Raw genomic sequence first — 17267 nt, 5'->3', positions numbered from 1 at the left:
TCTTATACATTTCCCTAATTATGATTTTGTATGAAAGTATAGTTACCATTATATGGAGGTATAAATCCTTGACCAGTGTACGGCTCGTAAGAGCTCGAACATTGGAAACTGCTGGAGTAGCTGGTAAAGAATCAGGAAGCAAGCGCACAGGGTCATTAGGTACAACTTCAAATATAATCTAGCAGAGAAAGGAAGAAGAATAAAATAAACCAAAATAAAATAAAGACTGATGTAATTAACTGCAGTTCACCTGCACACTTGGGTTGCTCAAAAAGCACTGAAACAAATACATGAGAAATTTATGGACAATCCTGAAATAAATCAGCACAAGCATAAAGCAGTCTACTAGGTTGCAAATTATGCAGCTCTGTTATTCCAACAAATTTTTGGTTATAAAAGTTAATGAATATATATTTTCATAACAGTTTGAAATCAGTAACTATCAAAAATAAAAATATAATTTTTTGCAAACTTGAAAGTGAAAATATTTGCATTCTGAATCTACAAAGTATCATAACACTTCTCACAGATGATTCTGTATTACATGCTCTTGGCTACGTGCAGTTAGTTATAGATTCAAACCTGTTCACTGTTGAGCATATTTGTCTTATCCATTGCAAAGGTAAACTGGATACTGTAAGTGCCCACTCTCTCTGGAACCATTTTATCCCTAAATAAACCAAAAATAAAACCCAAGCAAACACGAGTCAGTAATGAAGTGACAAGTATGTAAGTATGCAAGCAGTTCAAATTCTGAGTAGTCCTCCAACTAGTTAGAAAGCCCTGTTAAGGTATACTACTCTTCCTTCAGCAAGAAAGCCATGAAAGCTTCTCAAGAGTTAAAATGAGGCTTTTGGAAGCTTGAGTGAGGAAAGTCTCCTCCAAGAGTTTGTCTCTACTAACTGACAGGAAGTTTGTCGTGACTCTATTGTTCAGAAATCTGCAAGTCTACCTCATTTCACTTCCCACTCAATGAATTTTCATAAAGCTACTGAAGCAAAGCATAGACACATTTAGATCTGCAACAAATTCTCTCAAAATTTAATAAAATTTACATAAAATTTGAGTAGCTAATTACTTCCCTTACTCAGATTGTCCAGAGTTGAGTAACTTGGACCACCGGCCCAGGTTGAGTCCAGTGAGAGAAAAAACTGTTTTCATTTTACTGTACAGCACTCCAGAGTGTAGACTACAGGCAAAGAGCCCCTACCATCAAAACATGAAGGAAAGACCAGACGTTCTGCTGCTATAAACAGAACTTCACCAAGCAAGGAAGGCCACATGACATCCAGAAGACCCTTGCAGCGCTTAACAAGGGATAGCAGTGACTTACAATTGCTTAGAAACTTTTGAGGAGATGCAAACAGCCAAGATTCAGATATTTCTATGAGGATGACTTGTGGCACTCTTGTACTGGTTAATAAGACTTCTGTTTCCAATATACAGCATTTTATCTGTTTTGTTAATATATTAAGATATTTATTTCTTCTTTTGTTTGGGAAGGAGTGATATGCAAGATTTCCTCGAATGCATAACTTGTAAAAACAAAATCCCAAAGCTTTAATATTTCTAGAATAGGCCATGACTTTTCCTTGTTTATATTTCATATAGAGAAGAAAGAATTCTACCTTCTTTTCTGCATTTTATCTAACTTAAGACTGAAAGTAGCATCTGCCTTGTCAGGATGCATTAAAAAAATAAGTTGTAAATAACCTGCTAAGGATGTCATGGCTGGACAGACACAGGCTTTATGAAAAGAAGAAATGACACAATTGCTATGAAAGTTGTAAGACTGCATAATAGCATTCATGTTACTGACTGGTGATAAATAGATGAAAACCATCTGACTATGCCAAAACCAGGAAAACTTGAGACAAACCAGGTGGTAGACAGTGATGCCACAGACACTGGCAGAAAGGACTAAAATGTACTTTTCTACAAGGGCTGCTAATGGGCAGTGTCTGTTGTCCTTTCAAGTTTTTCAATATGGCTAGGAGTTTTAATTCTGGACATTTGTGGACAACCAGTACACTACAGGTCCTGATGTCAAGATTTTCACAATTCCATATTCAAGTCTATACAGGTTAGTTTATATCACACCTGACCACAGTTCTTTTCACAGGAGAACATTTATTAGCATGCCTACATATCAGCACATTCATTCTAGTTTTCTTTTTATGGTGGTAAAAATACACGATGCAGGGTGCCTTGTTTTGATAACATTTATGGGAGTTTTTTATTTTTTAATTACACCTATTAAGTTAATTATAATTAAGTATACCTACTAAGTATTTCTCAGAATGACCAAGGTCACAGAAATGTACCTCATACTTAGTGCAAATCTGAACTGATCCTTGGTTTCTAGAGAAGTTCATTCCATAATCTTGGACCAGCCACACAAAAACTCTGTTAAAGGCAAAACTGCATCCTCATTTGAGTCTCCACGTGCTACAGCTGCCAAATTCAGCCTTAGGTAGCTTTGGAACTTCAAATGCCTTCAAGGTAAAGACAGATCTTGGAAATTATACATAAAGCCATGCCTAAATAGTTTTTTTAATTAGTTGTAATCTCCTAAATGAAAAGGCCTTCATATACATCACCTTGCTGTACACTATTTGAGAAGCTAAAAAGACTGAATAAACAAGGGTTGTAGCAACTGCTCTCCCAGCTGTTTTAGTTTCTTGGCTGGATATCACAGAGGGAATTACAGATGGAAGTACATATGCATTGCTTAACAAGCTGAGTCAGAACCCTGGATTTGAGTCTCAACTCCCCAGAAGTAAAGTTTTGAAGGCTTACTGCTACATGAAGGTCTTTCTACAAACTGGATGCCTGGCTTCTGGAACTCTATGTGCCTCAAAAGGGAGGCAAGTTGCAGCTGAGAGACAAGTTAGGAAACTTCTTATCACCTCCTGAAGTGCTGCCACTCAGACTTTCCTGAGATCTTGACATACTGAGTTGCAGCAAGCTACCTCTGTTCCTCTGAGATGCAGAAACCAGGATCAGCTGTACAACAGTAATATCTGCTGCAATAAGGTGATCCTAAAGTCTGCTTTCTGAAAGCAGAAGGAAAGCTCACTCCTAGGAGGCAAGAGTTTGAATTGACAGCCAGTACTGTAACTATTTAGCTGATCCCACTGGTGGCCTACCAGAAATAGATGTAGAAAGAATGTGGCAGTCAGGCACCAGCTTATGATGAGCTGTAGTTCTGCTGCTGGTCATCTAAGACAGTATCTCTGAATAAGTAGCTCAAGGAGACTACTAAACTGACAGGGCCAAGGTCATGGTTCAGGATTAACACATAGCTACAGGAGATCAAGAGTTAAGTCTGCTTTGTACAACCTGCAATTCTACAGCAGTTAAACATTACATAGAAAAGGATTAAGAAATGTTGCTATACACATGACAAGCTGATGATGTAGTCCCTTCACTGCTAGTATTTCTCATAATGCATTCTAATACATTATCTTAGACTCCTCTCTACTCTCAAATTAAACAAATGTCTAAAAGTGTGTAGGGAAGAATTTAATCCTCATCTCTTTGCTCTTGCTAGTATCTTTCACTTTTTCTTAGCACTGTATCCTACCAATTCTATAACAGACTGTTATCATCAAAACATAAAACTCTTGTTTCCATTTAAAAGTATGTATTTTGTATAGTAAGTTGCATCACTAATTATAAAACAAATGCTGCTATACCTGAAGTAGAAGAAGCCATCTTCCTTTTCATCCTTTACTTTACTACAGCTAAATGTTGTAATCTGTACAGAAAGATGCAAAAAATTAAATACGGTATAGTGAAAGTACCTTACTTGTAACATGCTATCAAGTCGTAATGAGTTGCAGTACTGATAGTACACAGTAATTAAATGAGATCACCTGTAATTTAGGCACTAGTTTCATATTCTTAATTATTGGGATCTTTGCAAAATTCAGGGTGACAATTTTTAATCCTCTCCCTGCTATGAGTTAGCTTCTGCAGAGCAGTAACATTTTTGTTATTACTGTAGTGCTGATACTTGAACAGTCTGCCAACTTGTAACACGACAGATACTGAGATATAATAGGGCTGATCTGTAGTACTTGTTACTTAAAATCTACAACAGGATACGGATCTAAGCCAAATGAAGGGAAGTTTCTACTACAAATATGTTTGGCCTATGCTGGCATTTTGACACCTGTTTTGAAAATGCAATTTGATGACTTACATCAATTGGCGATCTAATCCGGCTGCTCTGTGCTTCCCACATTTTCATAGAAATCCGTGCTGGATTAATATTTTTAATAATGGTGTCATCTTCAGAAAGAACACTAACCATAAAATCTGTGGGATGAGAGACAACACTGAAGATTATTTTTATTCAGAATTGAGAAGCCTAAAACTTCATGAATTTCTGTTTCATACTTAAGACAAAAATTCAGGCATGACTCCCTCCAAGACTACAGTGCCCACCCTTAAGTGTACTTGAGTTCACCACTAAGTCAAATAGAATCATAGAATCATAGAATTAACTGGGTTGGAAGAGACCTCCGAGATCATCAAGTCCAACCCTTGATCCAACCCCACTGTGATTACTAGATCATGGCATTCAGTGCCACATCCAGCCTCATCTTAAAAACCTCCAGGGATGGTGAATCCACCACCTCTCTGGGCAGGCCATAATTAGGATGTTATTTTATTTATGTAGTATTTAATTGATATGAGCCTTTTAATAAGGAATTAATTACCTAATTTTATTAAAAAATGTAATGTCTTATATACTCTATAAGTTATCTCCTGATGAGGCTATTTAGTCTCAAAACCTGGCTGATTTATACCACACACTACATCTGAAAAAGGTCTATTTGGCAGGGAGATTGGAGCTAGATGATCTTTACAAGTCCCTTCCAACCCAAACCACTCTGTCATTCTGTGATTCTGCAGTATGCTTCCTCTAGGCAAAACTAAAATACCTGGTGAATTTAATCAAGTTCATAATACTATATGGAGTATTTTAAAGAATAAAAACCTCTTGCCATAAAAATGTTGGCTGATCAAGTTAAGATGGTTAAAAAACAAGCCCCAACACCACAGAAATATCTGTGGGGGTATTCTGCTTCTCAGCTCCTAGTACTACAAACACATCCTCTTTATTCTAAATTTTGAACAGATGTTGTGGGTATTTCATGAAGGCTTGGGAATACAACAAATAGATTTGTATGAAGCAGATTTTCAATTTCTTTTTGTCACCTTTGGGTGACCTTTATCATCTGGGAATCAAGAAATATTTACAAAGGAATAGGTAGGAAAAAAATCAGATGCTTATGCTGAACTGAAAACACTCTCAAGAGAAACAATTTTTAAGTCCACCTAAAGGGAAAGACTGAATTACAGGAAGGTCAGTCCTTTAACAGCTTTCTTATAGAGCCTTTGGTTAAGAAACTTGCCAAAAGCTGTCTAAGAAACCAAGTACTCTATATCAGAAGGATCACTCGCATTCAAACAGTTGTCAACCTCTTCAAATACCTTTTTAAGGCACCACTTTCCTGTACAGAAGTCACAGTTCCCAACTTGCTCCCACTTCTACATTTAGCCATCAGGTCACTTAGTTATATTCATTATATTCCTTCCAACAACTACCCAGTACTGAAAACACACCACCTGATCAAAGTTTCCTTGACCTCTCCTGAAACTTTTTGAAAACTGCATCAGATATGCCACCTTACTTTATTCCTTTCAAATAAAGGTCAAATTAAATAGGATTAGCGTATCAGAGTTAACAATTTTAATTTATAATTAAGTGAATACCATTCAGTATAGGAAATTTTTAGTATTTACTTCAGTAAATATGTCTCAAAGTCATCTACTGAAGATTCAAATGTGAATTTTAATTTTATTCTTTTAAAATCAAAGGCAGGATTTAAATGGGGAAAAAAACAGTTTGGAAACTACTCTCCTTCACAGATACTATTGACAAAATACAGCAGGCTTCCCAGGTCTCAATTTTATTTTTTTTTTTAAATTTCACTCAATTATTACTGAAGTCATTTTTTGCCTTCCTTAATACAGCATTACACTTAAAGTGACAGAATCTTCGTGGTTTCTATTTAATTTATGTAGACAGGACTTCAGCTTCCTGAAGACTATCTTTGCATCATGGTTTCACAGTACAAACCACATCACTGCAAACTAAACGGGAAAACTTTCTGGAAGGGTTAGTAAATTTGCATACCTCACTGGCAAATTCCAGAACTGCATGTTCCATAGTTGTTGTAAAGAAGAGTTATCTCCTGAACTAACGGAATTAGTTAGGATAGGTCTCTTATTCATGTATAAGTTTCCTTACAGATAAAAGAAAAAGTTTCAAATTCTGTTTTGCTTGTAGCAAAAGATATTTCCTCAAGGTTCTAACTTACTCTTCTTTATTTGTTTTCCTCACTGTGAATACTAACGGGATATAAACATGAGATGGCTTTTTGTCTTTAATGAGTCAGTGGTCTTAGCTGGAAGGAAAAGATCACTGTTTTGTGAGAGAATACATTAGGAGAAAAGAATATTTTGTACTCTCCCTGGCATACTTCTGATCACTTTTTGGTTCTTCTTGGCTCATGACTGGCCTACAATTTCATAGCTACCTCCTTTGTCACTATTCTGTAGAAAAAGGGATGAGGGGAAACATGCATGAACTAGCTCAGATCATCTTTTGGGAAGATCAAAAACTGAAATATGGTATTTCCCTAAAGATAGAGAAGAAGTTCTGTAGTTTTACCATTTACAGATGAATAAAACCAACAATTTGGAACAAATAAATAAGAAGTCCTTTGAAATGCTTTCCAAAGATGACCTACAGATCTCTCTGTGGGTCACAGAGGCATCTCAAATACAGCTGTAACAAAGAACCGAGACAAAAGAGACCAAAGAAGCAAGGATATACACCACCAGAATCACTAAACCAGTTTTTCATAGGTTTACAAAGCTCTTGAGTGATCCACTGAAGGGTCCTTATACTTACCAGGGAAGGTACCTCCTGCTGGAAAAGCAGGACTTCTGTCATATTTAACATTCAAGCAAACAGGTTTCTCGGGATCAGGCAGGACATTTATTGTGATTATAGGACAATCTAATGTGGTCTTGTTGTATAAGGCTCTAAGCTGTAAAATGTGCTCTCCCCTGCAATATACAGAAATCATAACAACTGATATAAAATCTCTTCTGAAAAGGCAATTTTTAACAGACTTCAAAAGTCTGAATCACATATATGAAAGCATGATAAACAATATCTGGTAGTGGCAAAGTAGCAGTAAAGAGAAGACAAAACTAGAAGTGTTAATGCAATGTTAGACAAGTAAAACTGTGAGTTTAAGTTATTCTTAAGGTACTAGCTTACTGAATTTAATTTTGTGTTAATATTTCATTAGTTTGATCATGTTTCCTTGCCTGCCTGTAAGACACGATCAACCATAGCTTCAAGTAGCAGAAGGCAGCAAAGCAGAAAGCAAGCAGAACTAATCCAAATACTGTCTGAGGAGCATTCTGCTTTGACAGTTTCCAAGGAATGAATCCATTCACATCCAGCAAAGTGTAGTGCAAATATATAATGACTTCAGCACTATCAAATAACTAGTTTTCTTTATAGTATTAAAAGCTTAATTTTCAAGTTTTCACGCATAACTGGGAATATGGTATTTTTAATTGCATAGAGGTTTTACTCCCCAGCTAGTTTTGATTATGTTATAAATAGTATGATGATACACCTGTCTCTAACCTTCAGTACTATACTGGTAACTAATATTCATCATCTTTCTACCACGACACAGGCATTATAAACACACTGAGTACCATCAATAGCATTTAAAATTATTTTCTTCCAAATGCAAAATAGTACTATGGGCCAAATCCTGCAGATATGAATGAAAAGAAATAATCTAGCCAATCCAGTCTTGCAAGAAAAGCTCAGGGGTACAGGGAGTGGATAACAGAACTGTGAATATGAAGAAGATACAGAAGTGATGAATTTGAAAAGTCAGATAGGACATATGAGTGTAAGGGGAGCAAGACATGAAGAAATTAGCATGAAGAAGCACATGAAGAAGCAGGCACCACAGAACACATATCTGCCCAAAAGTGAGTCTTCATTAGTTCAATTGCAAATAAGAAAAGATAAATATGTATTTTTAAAATTCTTTTGGACACTCCACCTAATCCTTTAAAACAATGCCCAGCACACAGAGAAAGAGGAGTTTCAACACTTTTAGACTGTATTCCTACTTTGAAAGCATTGTGTCTGGAACTAGACACTTAAGAGACATTTCAATTCTTTTGAGTGGTTTATGACACCACTTGCACTTGGTGCAGATTGAGAATTATAAGCTGTGTTTTACCATCACCAGAAAAAAACAGGATTCAGAAAATTAGATTAGCAGCTTCTCTAATGTGGAGACCAAAAGAAGCAGCTAAATAATTTTATTTAGTTAAGCACTTAATTTCTTAAAACTCACTATCTGGCCATCCACCAGCATACAAGTAATTAATGTTTGATCTTAGCTCTAGATTAATACTTGGTAGGTATTTTATGAAATGTACAGCTTAAATTCATCTAGCAAGTAACATTTCAGAATTCAATTTTTTTCCATCTAGTTTTCACTACTTACCTAGGTGCATGAATAGTAAAAACTCCCAGGTTAGCCCTACCAGCGTCATCTGTTTTATGTTGCTGGTTTGAAGGAACAATCTGTCAAAAAAAAAATTTATTCTTTCAGTCATACAGAAGGAGCATCAAGTCTTAGAAGAAAACACGTATCTAATCTGCCTGCATACTGTCTGTCAATCTGAGACGTAGTTTCTTTGTATTTTTGCACTCTAAATTAGAGAAAGATACTGTTATGAATACTAATTTATTATGAATACTAACACTAATACTAATACTGTTACAAATATTAAGAAGTTTCAAATATCTTGGCCATCTTTTGTAAACAATCACTTTATCTGAAACAAGGATATTTTTTTTCATCAACATGATCAAATATTTTAATGTTATTTTTTTAATTGCTACTGATGCTATCATGTCATCCATAGCAGATGTTAATCTGAGTATATTTTCAGATTCAAAAACCTTCTAAAAACTATTTATTCCCTTTTACAGTGTTTCTTTAGTGTACTCAGAGATTTCTGGGTAGCAAAAATTAAAGAATTATACAACTAAGTAAAAACAACTAAGACATCTGTCTCTCTCTTCCCCTTTCCCATTATTGTCTTGCTGCCAAAATTGTGAGACTGCTAGACAACCTAGAGGAAAGTGTTAAGACAAGTGATGAAGTACAGTACCTTATCAAACATCATGATTAACAAGATCTCTGTACTGTAGAAAATGGTATGTAATGAAATGCTAATCATGACAAATTCTTGTCAGTGTTGTTTTAGACTAACACCACAAATGGTTTATACATCTTCTGTTTATCCAGTACATTAATTCTAAGTCCTTTAAGTCAAAGGAAATTTTGTGTCTGGCTTAAATGAATTCTTGCTGACTCCCACTGTTAGAAAATAACTCCTTTACCTCACTAGTGTTTTTCAAGAGGTGTTTTCTATGTGCACTGTCTTTGCCACACTAACTTGCCTGATACTGAAAGTCAAATCTTATGATTGGCAATAGCTTTAAGTCGTATTTGCCTTTACATGCTAAATAACAGAGACATTGTGGCTCTTCAGCCACAACTTTTGAAAATTACTGCAGATTGCAAATGCCTATCCTCTCACAGAGACAGGTGTGAATCTTAAAGAATACAAATACATCTGTAAAGTAAGCAGAAGCTATTTCTTCAGCAAACTTGTGTGCATGCTACTTTAGCGTGACCTAAGAAACAGCTAGTCAATGTATCAAAAAATCTCAGTCAGTATCTCTAGAATTTGGTGGACAGAAAAAGCTATGGATACATTCTGAGTTATTCTGTAATGAAGTCCTCACTAGGGAGGGAAATCAACTCTTTAACGGATGATATAATGCAACAATGTGGTGTAAATGTTTGTCATTATCTGAACAGTGCTTGGTGTTAAATTGTTTTCTCTTTGCTATTTCAGCACAAATTTCAGAAGACTAAGTGTCTAATCTCCACTTAGACAGAAACAATGATTTTGGAACACTTGAAGTGGGCAATCTTCTTCCAAAATTATTTTCCTTCCTGAACCTCATGTCAGTAAGTAAAAAGAATGAAACCCCTTCGGGGGGTGGGGGGAGAATGAAAGTTGATTCATCATGGATCAGCTGTGGGAGCACGATTTTATCCCTAGCAAGTCAATAGAGAAAAGCAATGGCAAAAAATGTGTGCTTAAAGACTCAAATGGAAGGCAACATTATAAAAGCAGACTAAGAAAATTGCCAAACATTTCATACATTCCTTTAAAGAGTATATTCAACTCAAAATACATCTGTATTTGAAATTACTGTATATCACAGAATGAAAAGTTTTAATTTTCACAGGAACTAGTACTTTGTGCACTCCCCCTGAGAAGTGTTTATGTTCAGCTATACTCAATTACTTTTAGACCTGTAAGACAGAAGATAAAGGAAATGCATGCTGCAACTGCATATCAGACTTGGGAGACTTAGAGAGTAGGATGTGAAATCCAGAAAGACAGCTTATTCAAGAATTTCAGTTCCCAAAAGCTTCTCAGTTCTTCTGTGAGACTGTGCATACAAACCATTGGAGACACAAAGGCAAGACAGTTCTCTGAAGAGGTTCTTCAAGATACTCATGAATACTGATATGATGTCTGTTCAACAAATATGCAGTTGGTTGCTCTGCTTATATATGGAACTTAATCTTTAGAAATTACACTGGTTTTAAGCTCTAGGAGAGCACGCCGTAATAAACATATTACAACAATGATCCATCTTGGCTTTCAGAACACCTTCTCCTGGACACATCCCACTTAGATGAAGAACATGTGGACTCTCTAAAGTAAGATGCTGGTCCTCCCTGGAGCAAGGCATAAAATTTGAAAAGACACAGCCTGACACCACAGCAACTCTCTGATGAGGCAGCACAACCAGTGTTACTGTCAAGGTTGTAGGTTCTCTCAAGAACAACATAACTAGAAACGCCAATGAGCTGCAGCTGTCATCATAAAGACAACAGTTGGAGCAAACAAAAAAATCCCAAAGTCTAAGGCAGGCTTCTATGGTAAGAGATGCAAAAGAGCCATAAGAAAAATATTCGAGATATAATGAAATTGCCTTAAAAAAATCCAAGAAATAAAAGTAATAATAGCATAGTTAAACTGGGAAAACGGAGAGGTTGTGGCACAATTCTTGAGAAGTGAGTAAAAGACAATTCTTGGCTATTATATATTCTGAGAGAACTGAGGGACACAAATGCATGGCAAACAGGAACAAAAAGGGAAAAAGACCAGCCCTGCATGAAAAAATGTTATATCCAGAGGTGGATGAATATATCCTGTACTGATAATGTATACATTCAGTATAATAGTCTTGGCCCTAACAGTTAGGAATGCTTGACTGCTTAGTTTTGTTTTTTGTTTTTTTCCAATAACATGAACAAAAATTTTAATTAATGGAGTATTCTGTCTCACTCCTTTCTTTTAACAGACCAATGTGGAGACCATCTGACACACCTCACTCAGGGAAAGGGCAGTAACCACTTAAATTTGAATTAGATTTGCATACTCATTGTTTTAATTTAATTTACTCTGCCAGTGCATTTCACAGGGATAATTAAGTAGGCACCAAACCTGCTGACTAGTTTTACATACAGACTGTAAATCATACCTTCAGGAACCAAAGTCAAAGAACCACCAGATAAAAATTATTTGGTTGCTAGTTGGGACTGTATCATCATCATTACTGTCATTCAGTCAATTACTTTAGATAATGTGGGGAATAGGGTGTTGTGATGTGCATGCAAAATTTGGAAAAAGGTTCCATAGAACACCTGCAACCTATTCTAACACTTTGACACTGTCCTATAGGATTTTTGTTTTATTTGTGATTGTTATAATGCAAGGAAACTGAACAATCTGTCCTGGGAACTCTTAACATTATTTGTTGACACTACTATTATACTACATTAATTATGCTTTTGTGTTCTTGCAATGATTTATTAACTTTTCCAAAAATGTCCTGAAAATTAAGATGACGTAGACATGACAACACAACCTTGTGTTAAACAAATTTCACATAATAAGGCCTCTGCTTACCTTTAAGTTGTTACTCTTTGTAAGGCTGATTTTGACATTAGGTTCAGGAGATGGATTTCCCCACTGATCACACAACTGAACAATAAGGGGCCTGTCCAATTCTCTACCATTAATCACTGCAACAGGCTGGAAGAGATACAAACACATCATACTATTCTGTCCTAGGTATCTCAGACGTTCATGGCAGGTCAGGAATTTCCAAAGCAATGGTATCCGCCATTTCAGTACTATTTGTCTCCCATAACACCGAGACCATGATAGAACTGTATCTAGGAGGGTATTTCTAGAGTTTCCCTATTTACATCCTCTTCTCATAATAAAATGAACTACTTGGATTGCACAGGTTACTCAAGTTGATGTGACTAAAAGGAAGGACATGTTTCTGAAGAGGATTATAAGTGTCCCTGTTGTAGGAAGAGCTAATGGCTTAAAACATTTTTTTTTTCTGATACACTTTTACAGCTATCTAGAGAGCAAAACCAGTTATGCTACTTGTTGAACCTTTTGTTTCACTTTATTCATTGAAAAACAATTTAAAAATTGAAAAACAACTGCAAAACAAGACAAATAAATCTACAGTACAAAAAAATCTTCTGCCTTTTCATTCAAGTCCTGTACTTCATTCTCCACTTTCTGACTGTAAACACTTGTAAACTTAAGTAAATTTGACACTGCCTTCCTACATACTAAACATCAAAAAAAAACAGTAACAGGAGGAGAGATAAGCTGCCAGCTATTACTGCCATTAAGGACTGTATCTTTGGAAAACAGTGGGGAAAGATGGGTTTCAGGATCCAGCCCACAGTAAAAAATTACTGCACCAAAGAAAGGAAAAAATATGCTATCTGTAGAAATGCAAATGGGGCAGAATAAACAGTTTAAGACATATTGAAGGAATACAGTGTTGTAAATATACACATATGAGTTAGATTACTCCAAAATAAGTTTACTTTTAAAAACCTAATGTAGTTAGCTATTGCATGAAAAATGCTTCATATCTCTAGTCCCATTTAAAACACATCTATATAATTAGGTTGCAAAATACTTACTTAATTTTGTTTGTATTATGTTGTCCTGTATAGAATAAAAAACTCTGCCTCTAGAGCAGTCATATTCTGGCAATTTTACAAGTATAAATACTAAGAAATCACATTCTGTGGTCCTAAAAGCTCTGGAAATAAAAGATCTGACCAGTGACCATGTTGCCTTTTTTCCAAAACAAAGCTGTTGAACTTACCTTTTCTAACTCTGGCCAATCCACAAACTTCAATTTAGCAGGCAATCCTGCTATTAAATTCACCCTGATAAAGTCAGAAAATTCACGCCAAGCAAAGCACAATTCTTTGCTTCCAAGTAAACAGGGTTTGTACCGAATACCTTTTACTTTCATTGTTTGAGTACTTTCCTATTAAAAAATAAAGAGAAGATTTTATCAAGAACAAGTAAAGGGAAGTATAATTAATATTTTTCAATATAGTATTTAATATTTATACTGTCTAGACAGTATGTGTTGTTTTTACTGTGAGAACAGTGGACTAAAAATTAAACTACAAGCTCTATACCTTATGTTAAATTTATACGAACTTCTTGAGTAAGAAGTGATCAATGACATTGAACATTTCTCAGAAACTTGTTTTTCAATGTATAAGTTATGCACAACTTGGTTATATCCAGTGTACTTTAAAAGGTATAGACATCAGACGATTCTACAAAGTTCTTCAAAAGTATGTACCAACAAAAATAAACACAGAAAAAAAGACTAAAAACAAGATAAAAGAACACATATTGAACAATGGACTAGAAACAAAGCAAACCTGACTCAAGCACAAAGCAAACTGGTCCCCACACTATATAGCTGCAGCAGTGATAAGGTTTTTAACAGATGCTGCTGTATTCCTTTGAACTGGATCATACAATTTTAATGTTTTAAGCCTCTTATTGTACATCTTACCAGCTAGTGTGTAATTTTGGTTCAATTCTGTGTGACAGAATTAAGACGATTACCACACAAATGCCACGAAGAAATAGATTATATGACATTCTTATAAATACCTGCCAAGTTATTTTCAAATTTGATTTATCAAGTCCAGGTCCAGAAACTCCTAGGGAATTTACACATGCAGATGTCACTGTCTGAACCTGATTTCCAAACTGATCTGTAATCATTACATCTGTTAAAAAAGATGATGATGATTAAAATGATTATTAAGATGATTACCTCAGCAGCTGCTTTAATGAAACATTATACAACATATGGAATATAAACATACACAACATAGACACAATAGAGAAAATTTACATGACTGAATCAGAGTGGTTGAGGTTGGACAGGACCTCTGGATGTCACCTGGTCCAAAGACTCTGGTCAGGTAGGGTAACCTAGAGCCAGCTGCAGCCAAGCAGCTTCTGAGTATCTCCAAGTACAGAGACTCCACAAACTCCCTGGGAAATCTGTCCCAATGTACAAACTAAGAGCCAAATTTTATCGGAGAGTAACTCCAGAATTGTAAAATGGCCATTAGAGAAGTCTGATCATCTTTCCATGAAGAAGAATATAAACCTGTTTTTTATATTAAAATAGTTACAGATCATTTACTCTTGCTGACATCTGTATACAGAACAGGATTAATAAACTGCAAAGAAAAAGAAATGGATCTTAAAAGAAATGGAAGAATATGCAAACACTCACCAATTTCACTTTGTAGTTCTTCACCCATCCGCAGTGTGTTTGATCCTTTTAGTTTACATTTAATGTGTTTGGGATCATCAGGAATTGGTCTGAGGTAGCATATGAATACTGACTTACTTTTCTCATCAAGGTAAACATAACATAATAGTAGGCATGATAAATATTTTAAAGAATCTTAATGCTTAGTCATGTAATTTATTTTCCTACTGTAGATCTGTGAAATGACTAACTGCTGCAAATTTACCCCAGCATCAGTGTGCTGTGACCTAATTAGCTGACTTTAACCTATTAACATCACATGAAATACACTAAAGTAATTTAGAATCAGATTCATCTTAACAGACTTTATGAAGATACAAGGAAAGCTAACTGCTCTAGACTCACTAAGAGTGATAGACACACAATTTTCAAGATCAATTTGCAGCCAATAATTTTTGACTGAGAAACCAGATGCAGAACTAACTTCATGGTGACATTTCTCTTTAGTAACAAGTGACTCTAAAACTAGTATTGTAAACGCTATTATTTACTGCAAGTTTTCAAAGATAATCTTCTTCAGTGTATGCACACTTACATAAGTGATTACTAGATACAAACAGATCATGATGGAGTCTTTCGCACAGGTAATATTCTCACATGTAAACAATCTGGACAAACTCCTCCTCCCCTCCCCCACCCCCCCAAACTTACATTCTCCTGGTAATTTGCCAACTGATTTCATTATTTCAACTTCGTAGAAAGACTTTTGTTTTATCTCAAAGTACAGATCTACAATGCTGTGCCAACAACATAATTAATACAGAGGTATTTAAAAGGAACAAACCTGACTGTGAATGCGCTCTCCAAAGACACGTGTTCATCAAGATAAGTAATTAGACAGTAACGTACATCTTTTACTGAGCTTGGTACTTTTACATCAGGTAATAATCCCTGCATCAACAGTTCTCTGTCAATTTTAGGTGTCCAGTTAACCTAAAATTAAAACGTCGTAAGTTAATCAAAAGCCAAATTCTTAATAATTAGCTACATAATACATCTTGTAACCAGCATTCTAACATAAAGGTAATAGAAACATTCAATGGAAAGCCTGTACATTTCCCAACAGTAACCAATGCTCTCTTCCCAAATACAGTTAATTGCTCAAAAAACACTGCAAACAAATCCAAACATACATTAAGTTTCCCTCACTAATCTTGGGTTAGGAAAGATCCAATTCTGAAAAACCTCATCTAAAAAAGTGAATCTCTATGTTTGTATTAGACTCCAAATATGTACACAGGGAGATAAGGCAGGCAAGCAAATCTTCATAAGGAACATGCCTTTTCAAAAGTTCCTAAATGTTGGGAAAGCTCCAGATCTGAAGAATCATAACTATGTCCTAATTATTTTCTGTGTTTAGGAGAAGCACTGGAAATACTAACCTGCTTTTCATAGTACTACCCTGAAGCATTATTTAACATTTAATTAAATAAAATAAGAATATTTATAAAAAATAAGCAAACAGTTAAGTTCCCATGTTTAATAACATAGTCTTGAGGAATATTATTTCGCAGTCTGATGTCTATGGATTTTAAGGGAATCAGCTTTGCATCTCTCCCACACACTATGCTGCTGTTTAGTCCAAAGTACTTGCCTTGATTTTTTCTGCAGCAGCTGCAGTTATGGGTATCTCCCTTTCTGCTTCATCATACATCTGAAATATAAGCTTGTTCATGATACTGCCAGCAACACAATTAATTTCATCCTGATGCTTAATTTGAAGAGCTTTTTGTCCGTTCATACTTAAGACCTGCAGTCTTGCAACATGACTGCTAGGAAGAAGTTTAATAATCTTTTCCACTGGTGGCACATCTTTACAATTCTATACATGGGAGGGAAAAAAACAAAGACATAATTCAGATATTAAATGTAGATACACATAGACATAAGTCCATAACAGCTTATGTCACTACTCTGGCTTACCAGGTGTGATCAGGTGTCCAGACATGAAATCAGCTTGACTTGGTAAAAGTAAATCAAAAGGATATGCCAGTATTCTTACAACTTTTTACAGATATTAGAATTGATGCTAGCTATTTAGAATATTTTTCTATTCAGAAATGTTACACAATTTACAAAATACTACTTAAGAGTAATCATAAGTATCCTTTCATATAGGTCATCTTGCAATATTAGTATTTGTTTACACATTTTTCCAGGGTAAAACACACACAGGTGCTATTTTCTGCAGCAGTGTGAGTCTCCTGACTACCAAAGAACTGGGATGTTCAGTAGCATTTTTTAAAAAATCATATTTCAAGAGCTTTAAAACTGAAATGCTACCAAAAACTATTAATTGCCATACCTTTTCTGACACTAAATGTTTATGCAATGACAGCAATTTGTC

The 17267-nt window shown here is 35.4% G+C and overlaps 1 protein-coding gene across 1 annotated transcript in view; it reads right to left on the bottom strand.

The window, feature by feature from the left end:
* The window catches only part of SMCHD1 (structural maintenance of chromosomes flexible hinge domain containing 1), a 68135-nt gene that overhangs the window by 15324 nt on the left and 35544 nt on the right, over window positions 1–17267 (bottom strand). The window contains exons 25-36 of the mRNA XM_050321560.1: window positions 16515–16742; window positions 15705–15853; window positions 14882–14970; window positions 14245–14363; window positions 13430–13597; window positions 12193–12318; window positions 8631–8710; window positions 6992–7149; window positions 4208–4323; window positions 3699–3760; window positions 583–670; window positions 47–178 (exon numbers count right to left, since the gene is read on the bottom strand). Of these exons, the coding sequence (XP_050177517.1) occupies window positions 47–178; window positions 583–670; window positions 3699–3760; window positions 4208–4323; window positions 6992–7149; window positions 8631–8710; window positions 12193–12318; window positions 13430–13597; window positions 14245–14363; window positions 14882–14970; window positions 15705–15853; window positions 16515–16742 (1515 nt within the window). The remainder of the gene's footprint in view (window positions 1–46; window positions 179–582; window positions 671–3698; window positions 3761–4207; window positions 4324–6991; window positions 7150–8630; window positions 8711–12192; window positions 12319–13429; window positions 13598–14244; window positions 14364–14881; window positions 14971–15704; window positions 15854–16514; window positions 16743–17267) is intronic.

Source organism: Myiozetetes cayanensis, unplaced genomic scaffold (genome assembly GCF_022539395.1).
Source record: "Myiozetetes cayanensis isolate MyiCay16 unplaced genomic scaffold, myiCay2020 scf1, whole genome shotgun sequence".
NCBI lineage: Eukaryota > Metazoa > Chordata > Aves > Passeriformes > Tyrannidae > Myiozetetes > Myiozetetes cayanensis.
Note: the sequence above shows the minus strand (reverse complement) of the source record. Positions and strands in the feature narration are given on the sequence as shown.